The sequence below is a fragment of the Acinonyx jubatus genome, chromosome B3 (genome assembly GCF_027475565.1).
Source record: "Acinonyx jubatus isolate Ajub_Pintada_27869175 chromosome B3, VMU_Ajub_asm_v1.0, whole genome shotgun sequence".
Lineage (NCBI taxonomy): Eukaryota > Metazoa > Chordata > Mammalia > Carnivora > Felidae > Acinonyx > Acinonyx jubatus.
In genome coordinates, this window is record NC_069386.1 from 143,545,143 (window position 1) to 143,565,376 (window position 20,234).

The 20,234-nt window shown below is 66.4% G+C and overlaps 1 protein-coding gene across 2 annotated transcripts; it reads left to right on the forward strand.

The window, feature by feature from the left end:
* Positions 1 to 1,825: 1,825 nt before the first annotated feature.
* On the forward strand, positions 1,826 to 19,646 carry ADSS1 (adenylosuccinate synthase 1). 2 transcript variants are annotated; one of them, XM_027066766.2, is made up of 13 exons: positions 1,826 to 2,087; positions 9,633 to 9,735; positions 11,934 to 11,996; positions 12,724 to 12,774; positions 13,101 to 13,167; positions 13,913 to 14,020; positions 14,123 to 14,204; positions 14,966 to 15,092; positions 15,665 to 15,819; positions 16,944 to 17,068; positions 17,853 to 17,950; positions 19,054 to 19,203; positions 19,285 to 19,646. In XM_027066766.2, exons 1-13 carry the CDS (start codon positions 1,893 to 1,895, stop codon positions 19,335 to 19,337), a joined length of 1,377 nt encoding a protein of 458 aa, XP_026922567.1. In that variant the 5' UTR covers positions 1,826 to 1,892; the 3' UTR covers positions 19,338 to 19,646. The 2 variants fall into 2 exon arrangements, with proteins under 2 accessions (XP_026922567.1, XP_026922568.1); XM_027066767.2 differs by lacking the exons at positions 1,826 to 2,087; positions 9,633 to 9,735 and adding an exon at positions 11,332 to 11,407.
* The last annotated feature ends 588 nt before the right edge of the window (positions 19,647 to 20,234 follow it).

Below are 20,234 nucleotides of genomic sequence, written 5' to 3' on the forward strand. Positions count from 1 at the left end.
AGAAAAGCCCAACCCCGCCCCCTCCCACCAGGCCCTCTGGCTATTTATAGACCGGGCTTGGGGGAGTCGGTGCCCCTGCCGGACAGGGTTTGGCCCTGCAGATCCCGTGTGAGCCCCCACGCTGTCCCCACTGAGCCCCAGTCTCCCCCAGGAAGGGCTCCAAGCTAGCACCCCTCTTTGGCAGAGAGAAACATCCCCATCTGAAGTGACTCGCACATCCCCTTCCCCTCCGGGGCTCCTGTGGCCTTCGGAAGGCTGGGCTCCTTCTGCAAATGCAAACAACCCTTCCCGCCTTCTCGGTCCCTTCTGCTACAACCATGCCTTTCCGACTTTTCCGTGTCTACACAGCCAGCTCCCCTCCCAGCCCCCACTCCCAGAAACACCCAAGCCCCCTGCCACAGCCCCTCCAGGCTGCCCAAGGCCTTGGGCCCCACCCTCAGCCTGCTCTGCCTGGCCTTCCAGAAGGCAGCCCGCCTGCCCCTGCGCTGCCAGCCGGGGCGGAGGGGGGCTGTCGACCAGGGGGGCCAAGGACGGGAGGCCTGCCCCTCGCACCCCACTTGTACCTGCACCCTGGTGTTTGCCCCACAGCAACTCCGGGAGGAAGGAACCGCGGTGTCCCCGTGTGAGAGAAGAGGGTCTGGGCCGCGGAGGGATCCCAGCCAGGACCCCAGCAGGGGGTGGGCCGAGGAGGGGACAAACAGGGGCAGGTTGGCAGTGCAGTCCTGAGCTGGGACTCTCTGTGAGTGACTGTGTGGCAGCCAGAGCCTGCTCCCTCTTCCATGGGAGCTCTGGTCCCCCCACCGGAATCCACGGAGCCCCGCGCTCCCTGAGCCCTGGCCACAGGTTAGTTGCTGGGCTCTGGGGGCCTCTGTACTGAGACTGCCCCCCCCCCCCGCCGCCCCCAGAGGGAACAAGGTGAGAGGCTAAGAGTGTGCTCCTGCCCCCCCCTCCCGGGGTCCATCCCTGGCCCCATCTCCCAGTGGGGTGAGCCACACCCAAACTGAGTCCACTCAGGATGTGGCGCGTTCCCGGGAGGCCACGCAGGGCATCCAGTTGGGAGCACGGGAGCCCAGCAATGGGATGCAAATCCTGTCTGGAAACCCAGTCCCTGCACAGGCTGGGCCAGGAAAGGTGTCTCGAGTGGAGCCTCTTGGAGACCGTGGCCGTGTGGGGGTTGGCCAGCATCCCTGGCTGTTTCTCTGCTGGCCAGGTGACCCTACCATCGCCGGTCCTGTGTCCCTGGACTCTCGGGCCCTGCGGACCAGAGGCAGCACAGCCCGAGTGGGGCCTGCCTGCCCCGTGCTGAACGCCAAGCCCCTGAGAGTGTGCGTGGGTGTGCTGGGGGAGGGGACAGCCGCGCGCTCTCTCTTTGGCCACCAGAGTGCGCGCTTGGGTCCAGGGACCCAGGTTCACCTCAGGGCAGGTGCGCTGCAAGCCCCCAAGATGCAGCCCGCCCCCCCCCCCAGGTGCGGTGTGAGGACACGGCTCCCCTTTTACAAGCCGCACCCCCACCCTGGAGAGGGCCCCCCAGAGTCTCTAAAGCCCTGAGGTCGGAGGCTGGTGGGGAGCCGGTGGAGGGCTCCCCAGGCCCCGCCCGGGGCCGGGAGCGCAGACGTCCCCATCCGCCTTCCCGAGGGAGAAACCTGGACCGCGGAGCGCTCTCGCCGTCGTTGTGCCCCCACCTCCATGAGTAAGCGTCCGCGGCCCAACTCGGCTCCCCGGTGGTGGCTGGGCGGGTGGGGGGCGGGACCCGGCAGCCTGGAGGTCACCAAGAGGCGCCACCGCACCGGCCAGGCCCGCCCCCGGCCCGCCCCCTGCCCCGGGCCGGCTCCTTTTAATGGTGCGGCGGCCAGGCCCTCTCGTGGCCCAGCGCAGCCGAGGACCGCACCAGCATGTCGGGAACCCGAGCCTCCTCCAATGACCGGCCCCCCGGCTCGGGCGGCGTCAAGCGGGGGCGGCTGCAGCAGGAGGCGGCGGCCACCGGCTCCCGGGTGACCGTGGTGCTGGGCGCGCAGTGGGGGGACGAGGGCAAAGGCAAGGTGGTGGACCTGCTGGCCACGGACGCCGACATCATCAGCCGCTGCCAGGTGCGGGCCCCCCCCCCCCCAGCACCCCCCTCCTCCCCGCTCCCGGGGACCCTCTCCTCCCTCGCCCTGACCTGGCCACGCCTCCTGGATACCTTCCCTTCCTGGACACCCCGACCCTCGCACACGCACACACTCCCCTCCCCCGCCCCCTCCCCCAGGGACCGCCTCCCCCGCCCAGCCCCACCCCTTAAGGCCGGGGGCCAGGGCAGAGCTATAAATACAAGTGCTGAGTTGGGGACACCGGATCCTCATGGGGTGGGGTGGGGTGGCGCCCCCAGCTTCTGTCTGGTTTGAGACACCCTCCCTTCTCATCCTGTCTGGGTCTGGCACAGGGCCGGCCAGCGGGGTGGCCCTGGGGCATCAGCCAAGAGGAGGCAGAGGCAAGGGCAGAACAGGGGGCCAGGACCCGGAGGAAGAGGGACCAGGGGCAAGGAGGGTCCCGGCCAGACTCAGGGGGAAAGGGAGGGGCCACGGACGGCTGGCCAGGGTGACCCAGGGGCTGGCAGCGCCACCGGGGAGCCGGACATGGGCTCTGTCCCCAAGGGCCCCGGGTGGCCACTGCCAGCTATGGGCTCCCTCCGGGCCGCTCCCTCGGAGCCACTGCCCCTGTACCAGAGCGAGAGCCACGCTGCTGACCGGATAACTTAGAGCTCAGGGCACAGACGGGTGGGCTTTACGCTTCGTGCTTTGGCTCTGCTGCGGTTTGGAGCCATGCCCAGAAATGCTGCTCCAAGTGGGGAGGGGACACCCTGGAGCTCCTCTGCCTGGTCTGTAGCCTTATCCCCTAGCCCCTGCCGGGACGGCTCAGGCTGGGGCATGCCCCCGGGGAAAGGGTGAGCCCAACGCTTGGCTCTCGGCACACGCCAACCACTCTCTGTGCCCACTCCTGTGCCCTCTGGGCAGTGGGTTCCCGGAAGGTGCTTCCTGGGATCGTGAGAGGCTCCCACCCTCCGTGCCCTGAGCCTGGCCAGCGAACCCATTCCTGTCCCCCTGCTCCTGGGCACACGGCGCCACGGCCCTCTGTGTAACCTGCCGGCCCCAGTGAGCCTCACGCGTCTGTCTGTGGCCCGTCTCCCTCCTGAAGAGACTGGGGGCCTTTGTGGGCTCTCCTTGTTCTGGAAATGGTTCTGGAGTGGGGCCTCCCTGCTCTGCCACCTGGGTCAGCAGGCCAGGCCCTGCCCTCTCCCGTCCATCACCAGGAAGAGTCCCTCCCGGACGGGACCAGCCACGGGCAGAGCAGGCTGGCCCCCATCTGACTTCTCACACTGAGATCACCCGCGTCTCTGCCTGTAGGAGCCCCGGCGCCCTCACCCCACCCCCCTCCAGCCTCCTGACAAGCCGGGAAAGTGAGGCCCAGAGAAGTTGAGGAATGGGAATAAGCAGCACGTGTGGGCCCTCGCGTGTGCCACACACCCGTGGAGACGGCCCTGGCGTCCGGCTGCCTGCTGAGGCGCCAGCCTCTGACCTGGGGAAGGCTGCCTCTTACTCAGGGTGCGAACGCATGAAGCCCAAAGTCACGGCCACCGGGTGCACAGAGCCACACGGAGCCGTGACCCCGGGAGCCGGGCAGCACGTGGGAGCGAGGGGCCCAGGGAAGCGGACGGCGGGCACGTGCAGTGGGCAGAGCGGGCCGGGCCAGGAGTCCCGTCTGGGCGGCTGCCTGGAAGGGCTGAAGCCGGCCAGCCCCAGTGACCAGAAGGGTCACCTGGCCTGTCACTTGGGCCCGGGGCCGTCCTGCGGGGCGGCTGCTGACTGGCGCCACCCTGCCTCGGCTCGGCCGACCGTCCTCCGCCAGCAGGCCTGTCTCCTCCGTCTCGCACTCAGCACGGCCGGGAAGCCCTCTGCGGCCCTCGTGGTCTGAGGCCGCCTGCACCCCCACCGCTGTCCTGTTTCTCTCCCACCCGTCGTGTGGGGCCCGTGGTCGGCGCCCCAGGACTCCCCCACGACCTTCCTTACTGTCGGGGGTCTCAGGCTTGGCTTCTTCCCGCTGCTGTTTTCCGTGCCACTTGAACGCTGAACAGACGCCTCGCGCGCGCCTCTGTGCCCTCCCAGCTTTCACGCCCCGCCCCCCGCAGTGCCTGGTCGGCGCCCAGCGTTCTGGGTCTGGGGTGCTGCTTTGGGTCCCCCGGGGCCTCCCTTTGCTCTTGGCGGGGCGGGCTCCCTCTGGACAGAGTGACAACAGCCCCGGGGGCCTCTGCTCTCTGTAGCAAGTTCACATGTTCCCCCTGTGAGCTCTGCTGGCCCCTCCTATGAGTCCCCACACCTCCTCGAGACCTCCTCCGGGGTCCCTCTTTCAGTGTCCTTCCTGCTGCTTGATCCCACCCCCAGCCTGGACTCGGCCCCAGGCCCACAGAGCCAGGGGCTCACGCTCAACCCTCCCTCCACCTCCCAAGTTACTTTGGTCAGAAGGCTGTGGGGCCCCCTGCCCAGGACCGCCAAGGTCAGGATTTAAAATTCCCTCCTTCCAGCTTCGGTGTAAACGGGGCTCCGTGTGTGACGTGCTCAGTACGAGCGAGGGAGCTGTGCTGGGTCTCTCGGTCTCCACTGTAGTCCAGCCAGTCACTTCCTGGGAAGGGCCGGGGACCTCGAGCGGTGGTGGAAGGTCTGGTGCTGCACACGGTGACCTCAGTGGTTGAGGGGCCACGCCCTGCGGCTTGTTGGTGCTCTGGGACCTCTCTCCCCGGGGAGGTTTCAGGAGACACCTCACCTCGAACCCCAGGCTGGCCGGGGCCCTCCACAGGGCCGGGGGCCGGGAGCGCCCGGGGTTGCTTCCAGAAGCGGGCCTCCCCTGCAAGTCTGCATCCTCTGACGGCACTGACCACCCAGCGGCGGCTCTGGAGGGGGCCCCCCCCCAGGTTACACAGCCCCCTGTGGCCCCGGCAGGTGAGGCCTGCCTACCCACCTGGAGCCCAGGACCTCCCTCCTCCCAGCCCCCACCCGGAGCCTCACTGAGCAAAGGGCAACTCTTTGGGTTGAATGAGTGAACGAGTGAAGGAGCTTGCCTGCGGCAGGCAGATAGAGACGGGGTGAAGCTGCGCACAAGAGGGTGAACCGGGTTTCTCCCCCACGGGCGGGGCTGCGGCCGCAAGCGTCTCCCCCTGAGGGCCGGCCCCTTGCCGTGTGTCGTGCAGGAGCCTGATAAAAGCTGGCTCTGCAGCCCAGGACCCAGACCCACACCCAAGCGGACCCCAAGCACTCTGGGGGCTGGCCGGGAGGGGCCCCGCAGCCTCTGAGGAGCTGCCCCCACCCCCACCCGCCCCTGCTCACCTCCCTGCTCACTCCCTCCCTTTGTCCACTTGTCGGGCACTTGGACCAGGGCTGGGGACCGACAGGGGCGGTGCCCGTCCAGAGCGAGCGGGACTGGGAGGCAGGCTCTGGCTGCAGGGATGGGGGCGAGGCTGTGTGAGAAACACAATGAGGGACGTCGTCGTCGGGGAGAAGGGGCCTGGGGCCCTCAATGCTGATGATGGCGGGGGCGGGGAGGAGGGGGCTGCATCGCAGGGCAGACGGCCAGGCTGGTGCCTCCCCGGGAACCGGGGCCGAGGGGGCACCGTGGCCAAACGAGCCGTCCAGAGCAGCGTGGGGACCCGGGTAGCTGGAGGTTCAGAGAGAACGGGAGGAGTGGTGGCTGAGCCGGTCGTAGGGGTCGGGCCCTGGCAGGTCAGAGGTCAGCGGGGTGCTGGGGCCAAGGGCTGGCGAAAGGGGGCAGGGATGGGGACGGATGCTGGACGGCAGCGGTACACGTGTGGGTGACAAGTCCCCCTCCATAGGGCGGCCACGCGGAGCCCCGTGGGTGTGGACCGTGGCGGCCAGGAGGGGTGCGGAGAGGCACCGGCGGCCGGGCAGGGGTGGTGTGGGAGAAGGAGCAGCCACAGCGCCGGGGGTGGGGGTGACGTCCCAGGAGCATCCTCTCCCCTTTGCACTGCCCCCCCGTACGCTCCCAGCCCCCACCCCCGTTGCCTCCGAGGAGGTGACATCCCTGAACAGCAGATGGTCCCTCTGATCCGGCAGAGCCCGCCCCTCAGCGTTCCCAAGGCCCGCGGGCGCCAGACCAGACTTGGGCACCGGGGCCTGCTCTTCAAAGGGCACGGCTGCCTGCCCAGGGGAGCTGCAAAGGCAGGTCCGTCAGGCCCGGAAATGGCCCCCAGGGGAGCTCAGGGGGTCAGCAGGGGCCTCCTGGAGGGAGGGGCCGAGGGCGCCAGGAAGATGGCTCCCACGGGCTCTCTGTCCCCCAGGTTCGGGGGCCTGGTGGGCACCCGGAACGGGCTCTCGGGGCTGCACAGCCTTGAGATGCCAAGGAGGGTGGTGGAGGGCACACGGGGTGGGGCCCGCTCTCTAGATGGGGCAGGGGAGGGGTCTGCGCTGTCCGGCCCACGGCCGCCACTCACACTCGAAGCCCAGGCAGCCCCGTGGAGAGGCTCCCTGCTGGGCCTGGGCCCCGCCTTTGCTGGGCTCCTGCGGGGATGGGAAGGTCAGATCTGGCCAGACTCCCTAGCGGGCCAGCCGTGGCCTTGGTTCTGCTCCTGTGTCCAGGAGTGAGAAAGCTCCCCTTTCTTAGATCTCTTCCTCCAGGGAGGCAGCTGGCAGGGGTGTCCAGGAGTGACCAGACAGGCTGGGCGGGGGCAGTGGGACTGGAGCTCTGCCCGACCTGAGGCTCGAGCACAGAGGGAGGACCCGGAGGCAGGCAGAGCCCCCTAAGGCCGCCCCGAGCCCGCCTCTGTGCCCAGCTCCCACCTGACTGGCCAGCCCCCCAGGGGCACCAGGAAGGGTGAGGCCAGCTTCAGGCAGTGGAGTCGAGGTCTGGGAATCCCACCCCCCACCCCGGCCGCCCTGAGGTTCGGAGCGGTCCTCGCTCCCCCCCCCCCCCCCCAGGGCAGAACCTGGCCCCTGGGACAGGGAGGCCGAGAGGGGCCGCCCAAGAGGCAGTCCCCACGGAGGCGGCCAGGCCGGCCACGCGTCCTCACCCGTCTCGCTGGACCCTGGACAAGCTCCTCCTTCCAAGCGGTTTTCCAAACCAGGCTGGAGCGTGTGGGGCTGCACCTTCAGCCCGACGGCCCCCTGGCCCAGCCGTCCCGGGGCCTGCGGACTACAGATGGCACCTGGGCCACCACCTGAGGAGGGCAGGTGGGGTGTTCCTGCCCCGACCTCACCAGCGGCCTGCGTGTGACCTGGGGGAGGACAGACCGGGGCGGCTCTGGGACAGTCCCCCTGGAGCTCTCAGAAGTGTTCCCTGCAGGCCAGCAGGCCCCGGGCACGGCCTCCTGGGGCTAGCTTCTGCCCCCGGGAGAGGACTGTGGCCTGATGCCTGGGCCCTGCAGCTGGCAGCGGTCACCTGACGCCCACTGGCCCACGACGGCCTGTGCCTGTTCCTAGGTACCCGTGTTTACCCCAAACAAAGGTGGGGGTGTGCGTGAGGAGCTTCTCATTGTGTGTGTGTGTGTGTGTGTGTGTGTGTGTGTGTGTGTGTCCTGGGGCCAGCTGACCCTGGTGCTGGGCACAGGGAGAGTGGGGAGGGAGGGGGGGTGTCTGGGGGGGAGCTGGGGCAGGCAGGAAGCGGCCCCGGGGGGGCAGGCGTCTGCAGAGAGGCAGTGGGGCCTGCGTCCAGCCCAGCCTGGATCCTGCTGCGGTCACTTCTCTGGGGACCTCAGTGGCCCCATCTGCCGGTGGAGACCACACCCCCGGGCGCCCCTCCTGTGGCGGCAGTTGTGACGGGGCATGAACGTCCAGTGCGCACAGACGTGTGCAGGGGCCTGTGTGAGGGGTCAGCACACAGGTGCCGAGGCCGGGGCAGAGCAAGGACGGCGTGTGCCTCTGGGGCCGAGCCCAATGCCCCCGCTCCCCTCCCCCACCACCGGCCCGCCAGCATTTTCTGTCTTCATCCCCCTTCCCTCCCACGGCCCCTCTGAGGCCCCTTCCCTGTCTCCTCTGGAGCAGCCCACCCGGGTCACCTCCCAGCACCGTGTCTGTCCTGAGCCCCCTGCGGCCTGGTGCTGCCCTCCTGCCCTTGCGCGTGGGACACCCCCTGGGCTCCCAGGCCCCCACCGCCCCTTCACCCTTCCTGTCTGCTCCCCACAGGGCAGCCCATCCCTTTCCACCATCATTTGCCGGGAGCCTGCGGTCCGTTCCCACAGCCACCGGCCTTCGAGTCCCAGGGCAGCTCGGTCCCCGCCGGCCTCAGAGCACCTGGGGACACGGCCCGGTCCTGGGTCGTGGTGACCCCAGGGGTCTGTTAGAGAGGGCCCTCCACACCGTGTCCGGGCAGCAGCAGACCCAGAAAGACCATCCACATGCACTAAATAAGCGGGGTGCTGGGGAGTCGGGGGGGCCCCACGTGGAACTTTCTAGCAGGGCCGTGTGGGACAGTCGGCACAGCTCACAGGGGTGAGTGGGGGTGGAGGGCTCGTGGGACCTGGATTTGCGCTAGGGCACTGATGCATGATGGGAGGCGCAGGAGGGAAAGCTTCTGGCCTGGGGGGTCTCCAGTGTCTGCTCCTCGCTGCCCCCAGGCTCCCCCCACCCCCCACCCCGGGCTATGTGTGAAGGGACTGGAAGGAGCAGGCACTCCTGGTAGGCAGGTGGGGGGAGGAGGCTGCTGGCATCCAGACAGGCCTGGGGCGGGCAAGACCATGGCCCCGGCCCGCCCTTCGCAAGGCTGGAGCACAGCGGGCCGGCAGGGAGAGAGGCCCGATGGATAAGCCTGTGTTTCTGCAGAGATTAGGGCAGGAAGGTGGGTGAGGTGGGGCACCAGCCAGCAGGCTTCCCGCCCCAGGGGCCGCCGGGGTGCCCACAGTGCCCTCTGCTGGTGGGAACGGGAGGCTGGGCCTCCCTCCTGGGGCTTGGCCTCCCCCGGCTTGGCCACCCACCCCAGCCAGTCCGAGCCCACCGTCACCTGGGTGTCCCCAGAACAGGACTGGCCTCGGAATTGTTTCTTCCTTTTCATTCTTCGATGGCAGGCACAGGCTGAAAGGGCGGGAAGGGAGGGGCCCCTGCTAAGGGGGTGGGAGCGCTGGCCCCGATGACCAATGACTGCACCTGTGCCTCACCCAGCCCCAGAGGTGGGCACCAGGGTCCGCCACCACAGAGCTCGAGCTGTGGCGGCCTGTCTGGGTTTGCGCTTCCTGGGAGGGTTGGCCCCTCATTCCCGCATCAGAGGAGACACCCAGAGAGGCTCACAGGTGGGGCGGAGCTATAAGCACCTCTGGGTGACCTCTGCTAAGCCAGCCTCCTAGGGGCCTGCCCACGAGGGGGGCCCTGGGGGGCTGGGGGACCGGCTGGGCCAGCCCCTCTGCAACCCAGTCCCCCGGCCAGGCCCCCGCACCTCATCTGAGGAGTGGGTCACCAACCTGATGCACCCCAGACCCGGATCAGTGCCACCTGCCACACCAGATTCCCCAAGTCCAAGTGTGGACAGTATCCCGTGCACCCTGGGGGAGGCAGCCCCCAAGCACCTTGTCTGCAGCCAGTCCAGAGTGAGGCTGGCAGGCCCTCCCAGGGAAGGGCCAAGCCCTGAGGCTCCCGCACATTCAGCCGGGTCTCTGTTCCCAGGGCGGAAACAACGCGGGCCACACGGTGGTGGTGGACGGCAGGGAGTACGACTTCCACCTGCTGCCCAGCGGCATCATCAACACCAAGGCCGTGTCCTTCATCGGTGAGTGTCCGCCGTGCCCAGCCGCCAGCCTGGGGTCCCGGGTGTGCCGGCAAGATGGGCCCGGGGTGCCACGTGGGGCTGGGCCAGACGGAGAGGGGGCGGCGGGAGGCCTTTCCGGGCCGCAGGGACCAGCATGTTTGCGACTGTGGGCGTGAACGTGAGCGTCTGCACGCCTGCACGTGTGCGAGTGCGAGCAAGTGTGCGGTGTGGATGGGGACGTGCACGTGTGCAGGCAAGCGTGTGTGCGCGTTCGTGGAGGCCCAGCCTCCTCACCACCCGCTCCCCACAGCACGGCTCGCCCTCGGGGCCGGGACCTTCGCGGCCCTTCCAGGACTGTGGGGTCTCCCGCTCTGTGTCTCTTTGTCTCTGTCTGCCTCTCTTTCTCTCCCCTCCCTCCCGGCCACTGGGCTGGACTGCCTGTCCTGCCTGCCCTTAGCTCTTAGCCTGAGCCCCCCTGCCCGGGCCAGGCCCCCGGGATGCCCTCCCACGGTGTCCAGGACTTTTCCTCCGGCTCCTTCCACGACTTAGCAGGACCTCACTGGTGACGTATCCGCCCCTCCCCGGTTGGGAAGTGAAGGCTGCAGCTGCGTGTGAGCCCACTGAGCGCACAGTGTCGGGGAAAAGAAGGAACGTGTGGGCTGAGGGGCCGTGTGTGGTCACGGGAAGCTGGGCAGAGGAGAGGGCTGCAGGAGTGCAGACTCGGGTGCCCTGCAGGGGCCGAGGACAGCCCGGGGACAACCTGCAGGCTGAGGCCCTGCTGCAGCCAGGCCCCGGGCCCCACTTGGCGGGAAGCAAGGCCAAGGAGGCACTGCTTCGTCGGAGGAGCTCTGCCTGCCGCTGAGGAGCTGGGGCGGGCGGGGGCCAGCAGCCAGAGCCCAGGCTGGGTGGTCACCGGGCAGCACGGCAGGGCTCAGCCCAGCCACCGGCGTGCTTGGGCAGGGGCAGAACGTGCCAGAGCTCACACAGCTGCCCCTCAGCTTGCGACATTGCCTGGGCCCCTGCCACGTGGCCATCTCAGGACGCCGTGGCATTTAGGTGACCTTTTGTACTGGGCACGGACCGCATCGTCTCGGAGCCACTCCCATCTGGACCTGTGTCCCATCTCCCTTGGCCGAGCCTGTGCCACCGCCAGCCCTGGCGGGGACCGGGCCAGGAGGGGTTCCTCATGGGAAGGCAGCAGGTGCCCCAGCCCCACTGCCTCTGGTCTAAGAGGAAAGGGCTTGCGTTTCACGTGGGGCCCCACACCAACGCGCCATGTGACCTGGGGCCAGCCACCTTCCTACTCTGGGCCTCGGTCCCTGCCCGTGTAAAGCATGTATGTGGATCCCACTCCAGCGTCGTACGGCTAGGGAAGGCTCGGCCCCCGGAGGCCCCAGTCGGGTCCGGGCATGGCTGGGGCTGCATTTCTCCCGCTTTTCCGCTGCTCAAATCAACCGCAGCAGCTTTACTGAAGTGTAATTTACGCGCTGTGAAATCCGCCACAACCGCGCAGCCGCCTCCACAACTCAGCCCTAGGACCCTGTCATCACTCCAAGAGGCTCCCTCACGCCCCTGGCTGGAGCCCTGCCCCCGCCGCAGCGACCACCAAACGCTGTCCGGCCCTGTAAACGCTCCGTGCTGGCTTTTGTCTTGTTCGGGCCCTGTCGTCTCTACCGTGATAAATACGTAGAACGTAAGCTTCCCCTCTTGGCCACCTTCAGGCACAGGGCTCAGCACACGAAGCACGTGTACACTGTAGCGCACCCACCGCCATGGTCCGTTTCCAGGACTTTCCATCTTCCCAGCCTGAGGCTCTGTCCCCATTAAACATTCACCCCCAGCCCCTGGCACCCCCTTTTACTTTCTGTCTCTGCGAATCTGACTCCTCTGGGGACCTCGTGTGAGTGGCCACACTGTGTGGGTCCTTTGGGGACTGGGCTGTTGCACTCGGCGTCGTGTCCCCGAGGTCCGCGTGCTGTAGCAGGTCCGAACATCCTCCCTTTGTACGGCTGCGCAGGCTCCCAGCGTGGCCAGAGCCCAGTCGGCTTCCCGCTCACCGCGTCCGGGCTCCGGCTTCGCGAACACGGCCGCTGGGAGCGTGAGCGCGCACGCTTGATGACGCTCTCACCGCACTTGCCGTGAGCGCGCACGCTTGATGACGCTCTCGCCGAATTCGCCAGGGTCTGCCATTCAATCCAGTCTCCTGTCATGTGTTGCAGGCAATGGGGTGGTCGTCCACTTACCCGGCTTGTTTGAAGAAGCAGAAAAGAATGAGAAGAAAGGTGGGTCCGCGTCCCCACGCACTGACCCTGGCCCGGCTCTGGGGTGGGGGGGCTCCCCGACTCGGCCGGGCCCCCACCCGCCTCCTGCTGGCCTTGCCCCTGCAGAAAGCCGGACTTCGCTCCAGGACGCACAGAGCAGGGCGGCCTAAGGCCCCAAATTGGCTGTGGGTCCCAGTGTTTGTAAGGCGCTTTCACGACACGGGGGACAGGTGGCTCTGGAGCGTCACATCCAGGAAGTCAGGGAGGGGCCCTGGGACCTGGAGTTGGCTGGAGCCCCCCAGCCAGGACTGAGGACCGCTGGGCCCGCCACGCCTTCAGGCAAGGATGTGGTTTCCGGAGGCAGGAGGCAGAGAGGGGCTAGAGCGAGGCCACCGGCCAGGTGTCTGGGCAACTGCGCCCCGTGACGGTTGTCTAGAGGCCGCAGCCCTGAGACCCCGATGGGGTCCGAGGAGGAAGCGTGCCTCGGCCTCAGGGCTCGAGTTCAGGGCAGGAGCCAGAAGAGTCAACGGGAACCTGACCCTGGGCCGTGAGCAGCAAGAAGTGACAGGACGGAGGCCCCGCAGGGAGATGTGGGGGGCGTCCCGGGCGGGGCGGGAGGTTCCGGGGCCCTCGGCGGGGAGAGAGGCCAGGAGGGGAGGGCACACCCCTGGTGACCTCTGTGGACTCGCCCTGGGAGGGAGCTGGGCCAGCTGCCCCTGAACGCTGACCGCCTGCCCCGTGGCCGCAGGTCTGAAGGACTGGGAGAAAAGGCTCATCATCTCTGACCGCGCCCACCTGGGTAAGCTCCACCCACCTGCCACGTGAGCGATGACGCGGCCGCGGCCCTCCTCCGGCCCTCCTCCCCGGGACGCTGGGCCCCGTAGCTCCACGGGGCCTTCTCGAAGAACTTGAAGGTGGGCAGTGGGTGGGGGTCACTGTTCCCATTGACAGATGGGGAAGCTGAGGCCCGAGGGACTCACGGTGACGCGTGAGCCTGGGCGGCGGCCAGATCCTAGTATGTCCCCTTTCAAACTGGACCACCTGTCCCGGGCGGCTGGGCTGGCGCAGGCGAGGCCCTTAACCCTGTGTCTGTCTCCCCCCGGGGACCCTGGCCTGGCCGGGCAGTGTTTGACTTTCACCAGGCGGTGGACGGGCTGCAGGAAGTACAGCGACAGGCGCAGGAGGGGAAGAAGTGAGTGTCTCCGGGGGGCTTTCGAGTCTGGGGGCCCTGGGGTGTGTGGAGAGGGGGCCGAGGTCCACTGGAAGCCACCGGGACCGCTGGTGCCCCGGCCCCGCCCCGCCACACACACACACACACACACACACACACACACACGGGCCACCACTTCACCACGGCGCCCAAACCCTCGCCCCACCAGCACCAACGGCTGTTTCCCTGGCCTCCAAAGATCCTCGCGAGAGTGTGCCAGCGGCGGGCTCTCAAAGTCTGGACAGGGTGAGGCAGTGGCCGTCCTGCCTCGTCACATGGCATGCTCACTTGCCGCACGTGCGCGCGCAGGTACACCTGCCGCGCGCGCTCACACGCAGGTACAGCAGGTGGCAGTGCTGAGCATCCCGTCGGCCGAACCCGGTCAGACACGCAGGGCAGCAGCCTCAGTGCCCTGCAAGAGGGAAGCTGGGGCCGAACGCAGACAGGATGTGTTAGAGCCAAGGCCTGGGACGAGGGGAGGGTTAGGGCTGGCCCAGGACCACCTTCCAGGGCCCCAGCCCCTCCCCCCACCCCCATCCTGGAGAGGCGGCCCCAGACTCCAGGTGCTACTGCTGGGAAGCACCCCTCCCAGCTCTACCCTTTTTGTAGGGGTGCAAACCGGGGTCTAGGGGTGCCGGCCCGGGGCCCTGAGCGTCCGGGCTTCTCCCGGGCCCCCAGCAGGCTGCGGGGCCAGGCTCCCTGTGTTCACGGCAGCCCCATCTTCCAGTATCGGCACCACCAGGAAGGGGATCGGACCTGCCTACTCTTCCAAAGCGGCCCGCACGGGCCTCCGCATCTGTGACCTGCTGTCGGACTTTGATGAATTTTCCGCCAGGTACCCAGCCGTCCGCAGCCCAAGGGGGGGGACCGTGGCTAGTGAGGAGGGGCGCGGACACCCAGGCGGGGCGAGGGGTCGCAGTCACTGTCACCCCTGCAGATTCAAGAACCTGGCTCACCAGCACCGGTCCATGTTCCCCACCCTGGAAGTGGATGTTGAAGGTCAACTCAAAAGGCTCAAGGTAGATCAGGGACCCCTGGCACGGCGGGCAGCCTGCCAGAGGTGCGACGCCCTGTCCGACGTTCACGGAACGCTCGCAGGGCACGCTGTCACAGGGCATTCTTATGGGGCGGCTGGCCTTCTTAGGGACCTCGGGCCAGCCAGGTCAGGAGGGTCCCCTCGGGAGGCCAGGGGATACTTGGGCCCCTCGCTTTCCCACAGGGCAAGTTTCCCAGGATGCACTGGAGAAAGAGGCTGTCCCCGTCCTATTTGGGGCATGAGGTATAGGGGGCCTTGCTGACTCACAGAGGGGCAGCATGGGGTCAGGGACAGGATGAGGGGAGCACAGAGCCCTTCCAGAAGTTTCCAAGGCTGGGATCTTGGCTCCTTCCAGTCCTTGCTGGAGGCTGTGAATGAGGACAGGGACAAACCGATGAGGATGCCAGTCACGTTGGATTAGGGCCCACCACAGTGACCTCAACGTAATCTCCTCTTTAGAGGCCTGTTTCCAAACGCAGTCACATTCCGAGGGGCCGGGGGCCAGGACTCGGACAGATTAACTGGGGGGACACAGTTCAGCCCATGGCAGCAGGAAGAGACTCGTGAGAGTCACAGATAAGACTCAGGTGGGGCCAGGGGCTGTTCCAGGTCTGGGGACAGGTTGGCAAGTCAGGACCCTCGCGGGAAAGGAATAGTACTGGAAGGATCGGGCTGTCAGGCGGGGCTGGAGCTGGACGGACGTGGCCTGGTCCCCTGCAGCCTCCCTCTCCCTCCCCCACACAGGGCTTTGCTGAGCGGATCCGACCCATGGTCCGAGACGGCGTGTACTTTATGTACGAGGCACTCCACGGCACCCCCAAAAAGATCCTCGTGGAAGGTGCCAACGCAGCCCTCCTTGACATTGATTTCGGTAGGTCCCCGGCCCAGCTGCTCCCAGCGGACCTCCTTTCGTGCCTGCTGGGAACCAGGCTGGCCACTGACGGGATGGGGCGGGGCTCCCCTTGAGGATGATCACGCTGCACCCCCCGCCCCGGTCTTCCTGCTTCAGCTGGGAGGGGGGAAGAGGGAGAGACGATCTAGAAGGAAGGGAGAGTGTCCGGAGCTGGGCCCAGGGCTCCCCGCAAGGCTGGGTACAGCCGGTGCTTCCGGCTGCGTGGGCCCCCTGTACATCCTGTCCCGACCCCGTGGCCACACCCGAGCCGAGGCCACCTGGTACAGCAGGGGAGGCCCCCACCATCCAAGCTGGGAGCAGCCTTCTTCCTCTGTTCACCCCCAGACTCCTACTTGAGCCACAGCGGCCTGACTCACAGTGCCCTTGCAGGCAGCTCCCCCAGGTTGGTCCCTGAGACCACCGGCCCTGGAGACCCCACCAAGGGGACTTAGGGGAGGCTGAACCACCCGCTGTCCTCTGCCAAGAGGCAGCCCCGGGCCGGGGTGATCTGCAGGGGCGGTGGACACCCCCCGTCTGGTTCTGTCTTGCAGGGACCTACCCTTTTGTGACATCATCCAACTGCACCGTGGGCGGCGTGTGCACGGGCCTGGGCATCCCGCCACAGAACATAGGCGAGGTCTATGGCGTGGTGAAGGCCTACACCACACGCGTGGGCATCGGCGCCTTCCCCACCGAGCAGATCAACGTGAGTCCCCAGCCCCCGTGGGGCCTCAGCAGGGGGACACAGAGGCGGTGAGGGGCGCTCAGCGGCGGGGCGGGCAGGGACGCACAGGGCAAGGGCAGAGGCAGGCAGAGACGAGCGCACAGAAGGTTGCACGCTACAGCGGCCTCGCACCGCGGAAGCTCAAGCCAACCGTGTCCCCGGGACACACTGCAAGCGCGCGGGGGGCCTCAGCCCCCCTCAGGGCGCCCCATGTGGTGCAGCTCAGGGACCGTCAGGAAAACAGTGGCCTTTTCTCAGCATGGCCCTGTGCCCTTGGCAGCGAGGGCACAGGCTCTTGTCCCGAGCGGGTGTGTGTGAAGACCGGCATCAGGAGGGAAGGGTGCCACGTCCAGGAGTAGCCAGGGCTCTCACGGGGCAGGGGGAGCAGGGACAGGGATGGGGATCTTGCCCAGAAATAAACCTTGTCCCTGGTGCAAAGCTACAGGGCCAGCTCCCCCTCTGTCCTCGCGGGCCATCAGGGGGGACAAGAGGCTGCCCTGCTCCCCACTCGCGTGTTCAGGAGGCATTGAGAACACAACCCCACTGGTCGGCAAGGCCCGATCAGGGGAGCCTTAGCTGCAGACACACCTGCCAGGGATGTGGGAACGTGGGAACAACAGGAGAAGCCAGGTGTGAGGAAGGGTTTGTCAGGGGGTGTGATTTCAAGCATTCCCCTGAGGGAAGAGGGAGGGGAGGAGGGAGAGAGGAGGAGGGAGAGGGAGGAGAGACAGAGGAAGAGGGAGAGGAGAGGAGAGGAGGAGAAAGGAGAGGGAGAGGAGGGGGGAGGAGGGAGAGAGGAGGAGAGAGAAAGGAGAGGAAGAAGAGGAAGGAGAGAGATGGGAGAGAGGAGGGGGGAGAGAGGAGGGAGGAGAGAAGGGAGAGAGAGGAGAGAGAGGGGGGAGGGAGAGGAAGGAGGGAAGGAGGAGGGAAAGAGAAGGAGGGAGAGGGAGGAGAGAGAGAGAGAGAAGAGGGAGAGGAGGAGGGAGAAGAAGAAGAGGAGGGGAGAAGAGGGGAGCAGGCGGCAGCAGAGAGAGGTGTTGAGCACAGAGGCAGCCAAGTGCGGGCTGCCTTTAGTGGCGCCATGGACCCGCTCTGTTCTCATGCAGGAAATCGGGGACCTGCTACAGAGCCGTGGCCACGAGTGGGGGGTGACCACGGGCAGGAAGAGGCGCTGTGGCTGGTTGGACCTGATGATTCTGCGATACGCGCACATGGTCAACGGCTTTACCGCGTGAGCAGCCCTTCCCACCTGTTTGTTGCCACAGGGTCTCCCCTTCCCCACGGCGAGGCCGCAGTGGGGGTGACAGGAGTGGGAGCCCCACCCCACCCCCCCCAGCACGTCAGAGCCGGCTGAGCACGTGCGCAGCAGGTTACGCGGCGCACGGGGGCGCACGCGGCCGTCCTCACGGGCACAGTAGGGGCCGGCCTGGGCCTGACTGGACTCGAGTCAGCACCTCCGTTAGGTCTGTAGGTTTGGGTCGGGCCGTGGGAGGGGGCCACCGTCCCCAACTAGGACCTAGTGCCAAAGCGGCTGCGCTCTGAGCGCCGAGGGGCTGAGACACAGAAGCGTGGAAGACAGGGTGTCTGCGCCGGGCACAGAGGCCACCACGGACTCACAAGCACGGGGAGACCCACCTGCGAGGCTTCTCGGCCCGGTCCGTGAGGGAGGGAGGAGGGAAACACGGAGGAAACAGGATGGAGCCCGGGGCCCAGGGCCCGTGCCGGAAAGAGCTGGCACCCGGGGAGGCCGCCAGTCCCTGGGGTCATGGGGCAGCTGCCCGCAGAGGAGCACTTAGGCGGAGCCATGACGGAGGGCAAATAGGGCAAGAGCCGCCAGAACGGGGTCCCGGGGGGGGGCCCTCGAGGTGAGCAGAGCGAGGACGGTCACAAGCCCCACTCCCAAAGCTGTCTGCACCGCGTTTTCCTGGGTCCACCTCATCTTTGTAGAGAAGCAAGGGGCACGGACGAACGGAACGGCTTCTCCAGCGTGCCTCGGTCTGTTGGCTTTTGGACAGGCTGGCCTTAACAAAGCTGGACATCCTGGATGCCCTGGACGAGGTCAAAGTCGGTGTCTCGTACAAGCTGAACGGGAAGAGGATCCCCTATTTCCCAGGTACCGGAAAGATCCAAGGCGGGAAGAGGCTGGAGCAGGGGAGGGTCTGCACGTCAAACGTGCAGAGTGAGCACCTGTCTCCGGAGCCGGCCAGTCCTGGGCGGGCGGCTGCCAGTCACAGGTTCTCACCCCTGGGGAGGCCTGGCCCCGGACAGGGTTGACAGGTGGGAGCCAACCCCGCTGGCCCCAGCCCCCGGGGACACTGAGGCACTGGCTGTCGAGGCCCAGCTCCCGGGAGCACTGGAAGCTCCCGAGCGGCCGGTGTGGCCGGCTCTGTGCAAGCACAAAGCGGACTCTTCTACCCGGGAAAACACGGTTTTCGGTCAGACCATTTAACACCTGATGGGTTTCTGCCTCCGTGCATCCGTTCTTTTAAAAATCTTTTAAAAAGTACAAAGGCTCATGTTTTCTTGGATCTGTTACTTATGCACCTGGACGCGCCCCTGCCAGCGACTTCCAGCCTTCAGCTGGGGGTGGGGGGAGTGGCCCTCCCTCGCCTGTGCGCGCGCGCAGACCCGCCACCCACCAGTGCCGCTTGGCTGCGGGGGCTGCGTGTGTCCTCTCGGCCTGTGTGCCCTGGCCCTGCTGGTCCCCGACCTTTGAGAGGGCACAGCGGGAGTGTGGTGTGAGTCCAGGGATCCAGGGCCCAGGGGAGCATGTGAATGAGGACCCTTGCAGTAGACGGCTTGTTCCAGCACCTTCCGTCAATAAGGGGTGGTCGGCATCTACTGTGAGCCACATGCCAGGAACCACACAGCTAGAGCGGGGCCCTCGCCCCGGGAACGGGACACAAGAGTTTTTCAGGAACCCTTCATGCTTCAGGACCCTTAGAATTTCCGAGTGGGGTCCGTGAAGTTCCTTAGCTGAGTCACCACTGTATGTTCTATCAGAGCACTTAGCAAACCCACGTCTGGGTGGGTGTGTCCCCCCTGGTCTGGAAGGATTACAGCCAGTGTCCTAAAACCACCCTGCAACTCTGAGAACAAACAGGGCTGCCGGCCTTCCTCGCTGCTCAGCCCCACGGCAAGCAGGGCCCTGAATGGGCAGCCTGAGACACCAGCATCTTTGGGACACGGGTCAGCCCCTACCCTTTGTTTCCCCAGCTAACCAGGAGATACTGCAGAAGGTCGAGGTCGAATATGAAACACTGCCTGGGTGGAAGGCGGACACCACGGGCGCCAGGAAGTGGGAGGACCTCCCCCCGCAGGCCCAGAACTACATCCGGTTCGTGGAGAATCACGTCGGAGTGGCTGGTGGGTGCCCGAGCCCCGGCCACCACCCCGCCCTCTCCCTGCCCCAAAACCCTGGGACTGAGCGACTCTTTTCCCTTTCAGTGAAATGGGTTGGTGTCGGCAAATCAAGAGATTCCATGATCCAGCTGTTTTAGACAAGCAGCGCTGACCCCGGCAGGCCGCAGCGTCCCCTCCGGCATCATCAGCCACAAAAGCAGCGCCGTAAACTAAGAGATAGGGAAACCATTTTCTGTACTTTTGTATTTCTCTCCAAGCCTTCAGCTCAACCACTGATGTCTACAGTGACTCAAACATCTGACAGCCAGGGCTGTGGACAGTTGTTGTTTTTTTTAAATCCTGCTATTTAAAATGAGCCCAAGTACTCAAAACAGAGAACTTCTATGGCACGTAGTCACATGGCTGTATGGCCGGTTGGAGCTCAGCAATAAACAAATCGAGTAGCCCCTGAATGGTAGTGGTTGGTACATGTCTTGTTCCGTCTCTTCGTTTTGACTTTCAAACTCTAACAGGTGCTGCTAATGCTTTGCTGTGACGACAGTCTGGGGGGGGGAGTGCCACAGGTCTCCGGTGTCATGAAGCCAAGCCGTTTGCTTGCTTAGACGGCAAACTGGAGGGAGCCCGTGTAGGAGAGCCTGCAGCCATTCGATGTTTCGCTAACGGGGGCAGTTAAAGGAGCATCCCCTTGGTCTGGGAGCCCTCCCTGCCCGGGCGGAGGGAGGCCACCAGCAGGCCCCTCTTCACGTCACTTGCAACCACCTGCCCCCATCCCTCGAAATGTCAGTGGAATAAGTCGCTTTTTAAGTTGATTTGTTCTGAGACAGTGCGAGTGACCAGGGGAGAGGCAGAGAAAGAAAGAGAATCCCAGGCAGGTTCCGCACTGTCAGCACAGAGCCTGACATGGGGCTCGATTCCACAGACCCTGAGATCGTGACCTGAGCCGAAATCAAGAGTCAGACGCTTAACTGACTGCGCTGCCCAGGCGCCCCGAGTAAGTCACTTCCTCACTGGCCAGAGCTGGAACCAGCTCACTG

Bases quoted from the DNA above. Each gene is read 5' to 3' on its own strand.
- ADSS1 (XM_027066766.2), top strand. From the start codon at position 1,893: ATGTCGGGAACCCGAGCCTCCTCCAATGACCGGCCCCCCGGCTCGGGC. The intron at 14,021-14,122 runs GTACCCAGCCGT...TCACCCCTGCAG, and splicing joins TTTGATGAATTTTCCGCCAG to ATTCAAGAACCTGGCTCACC. The intron at 19,204-19,284 runs GTGGGTGCCCGA...TTTCCCTTTCAG, and splicing joins GAATCACGTCGGAGTGGCTG to TGAAATGGGTTGGTGTCGGC.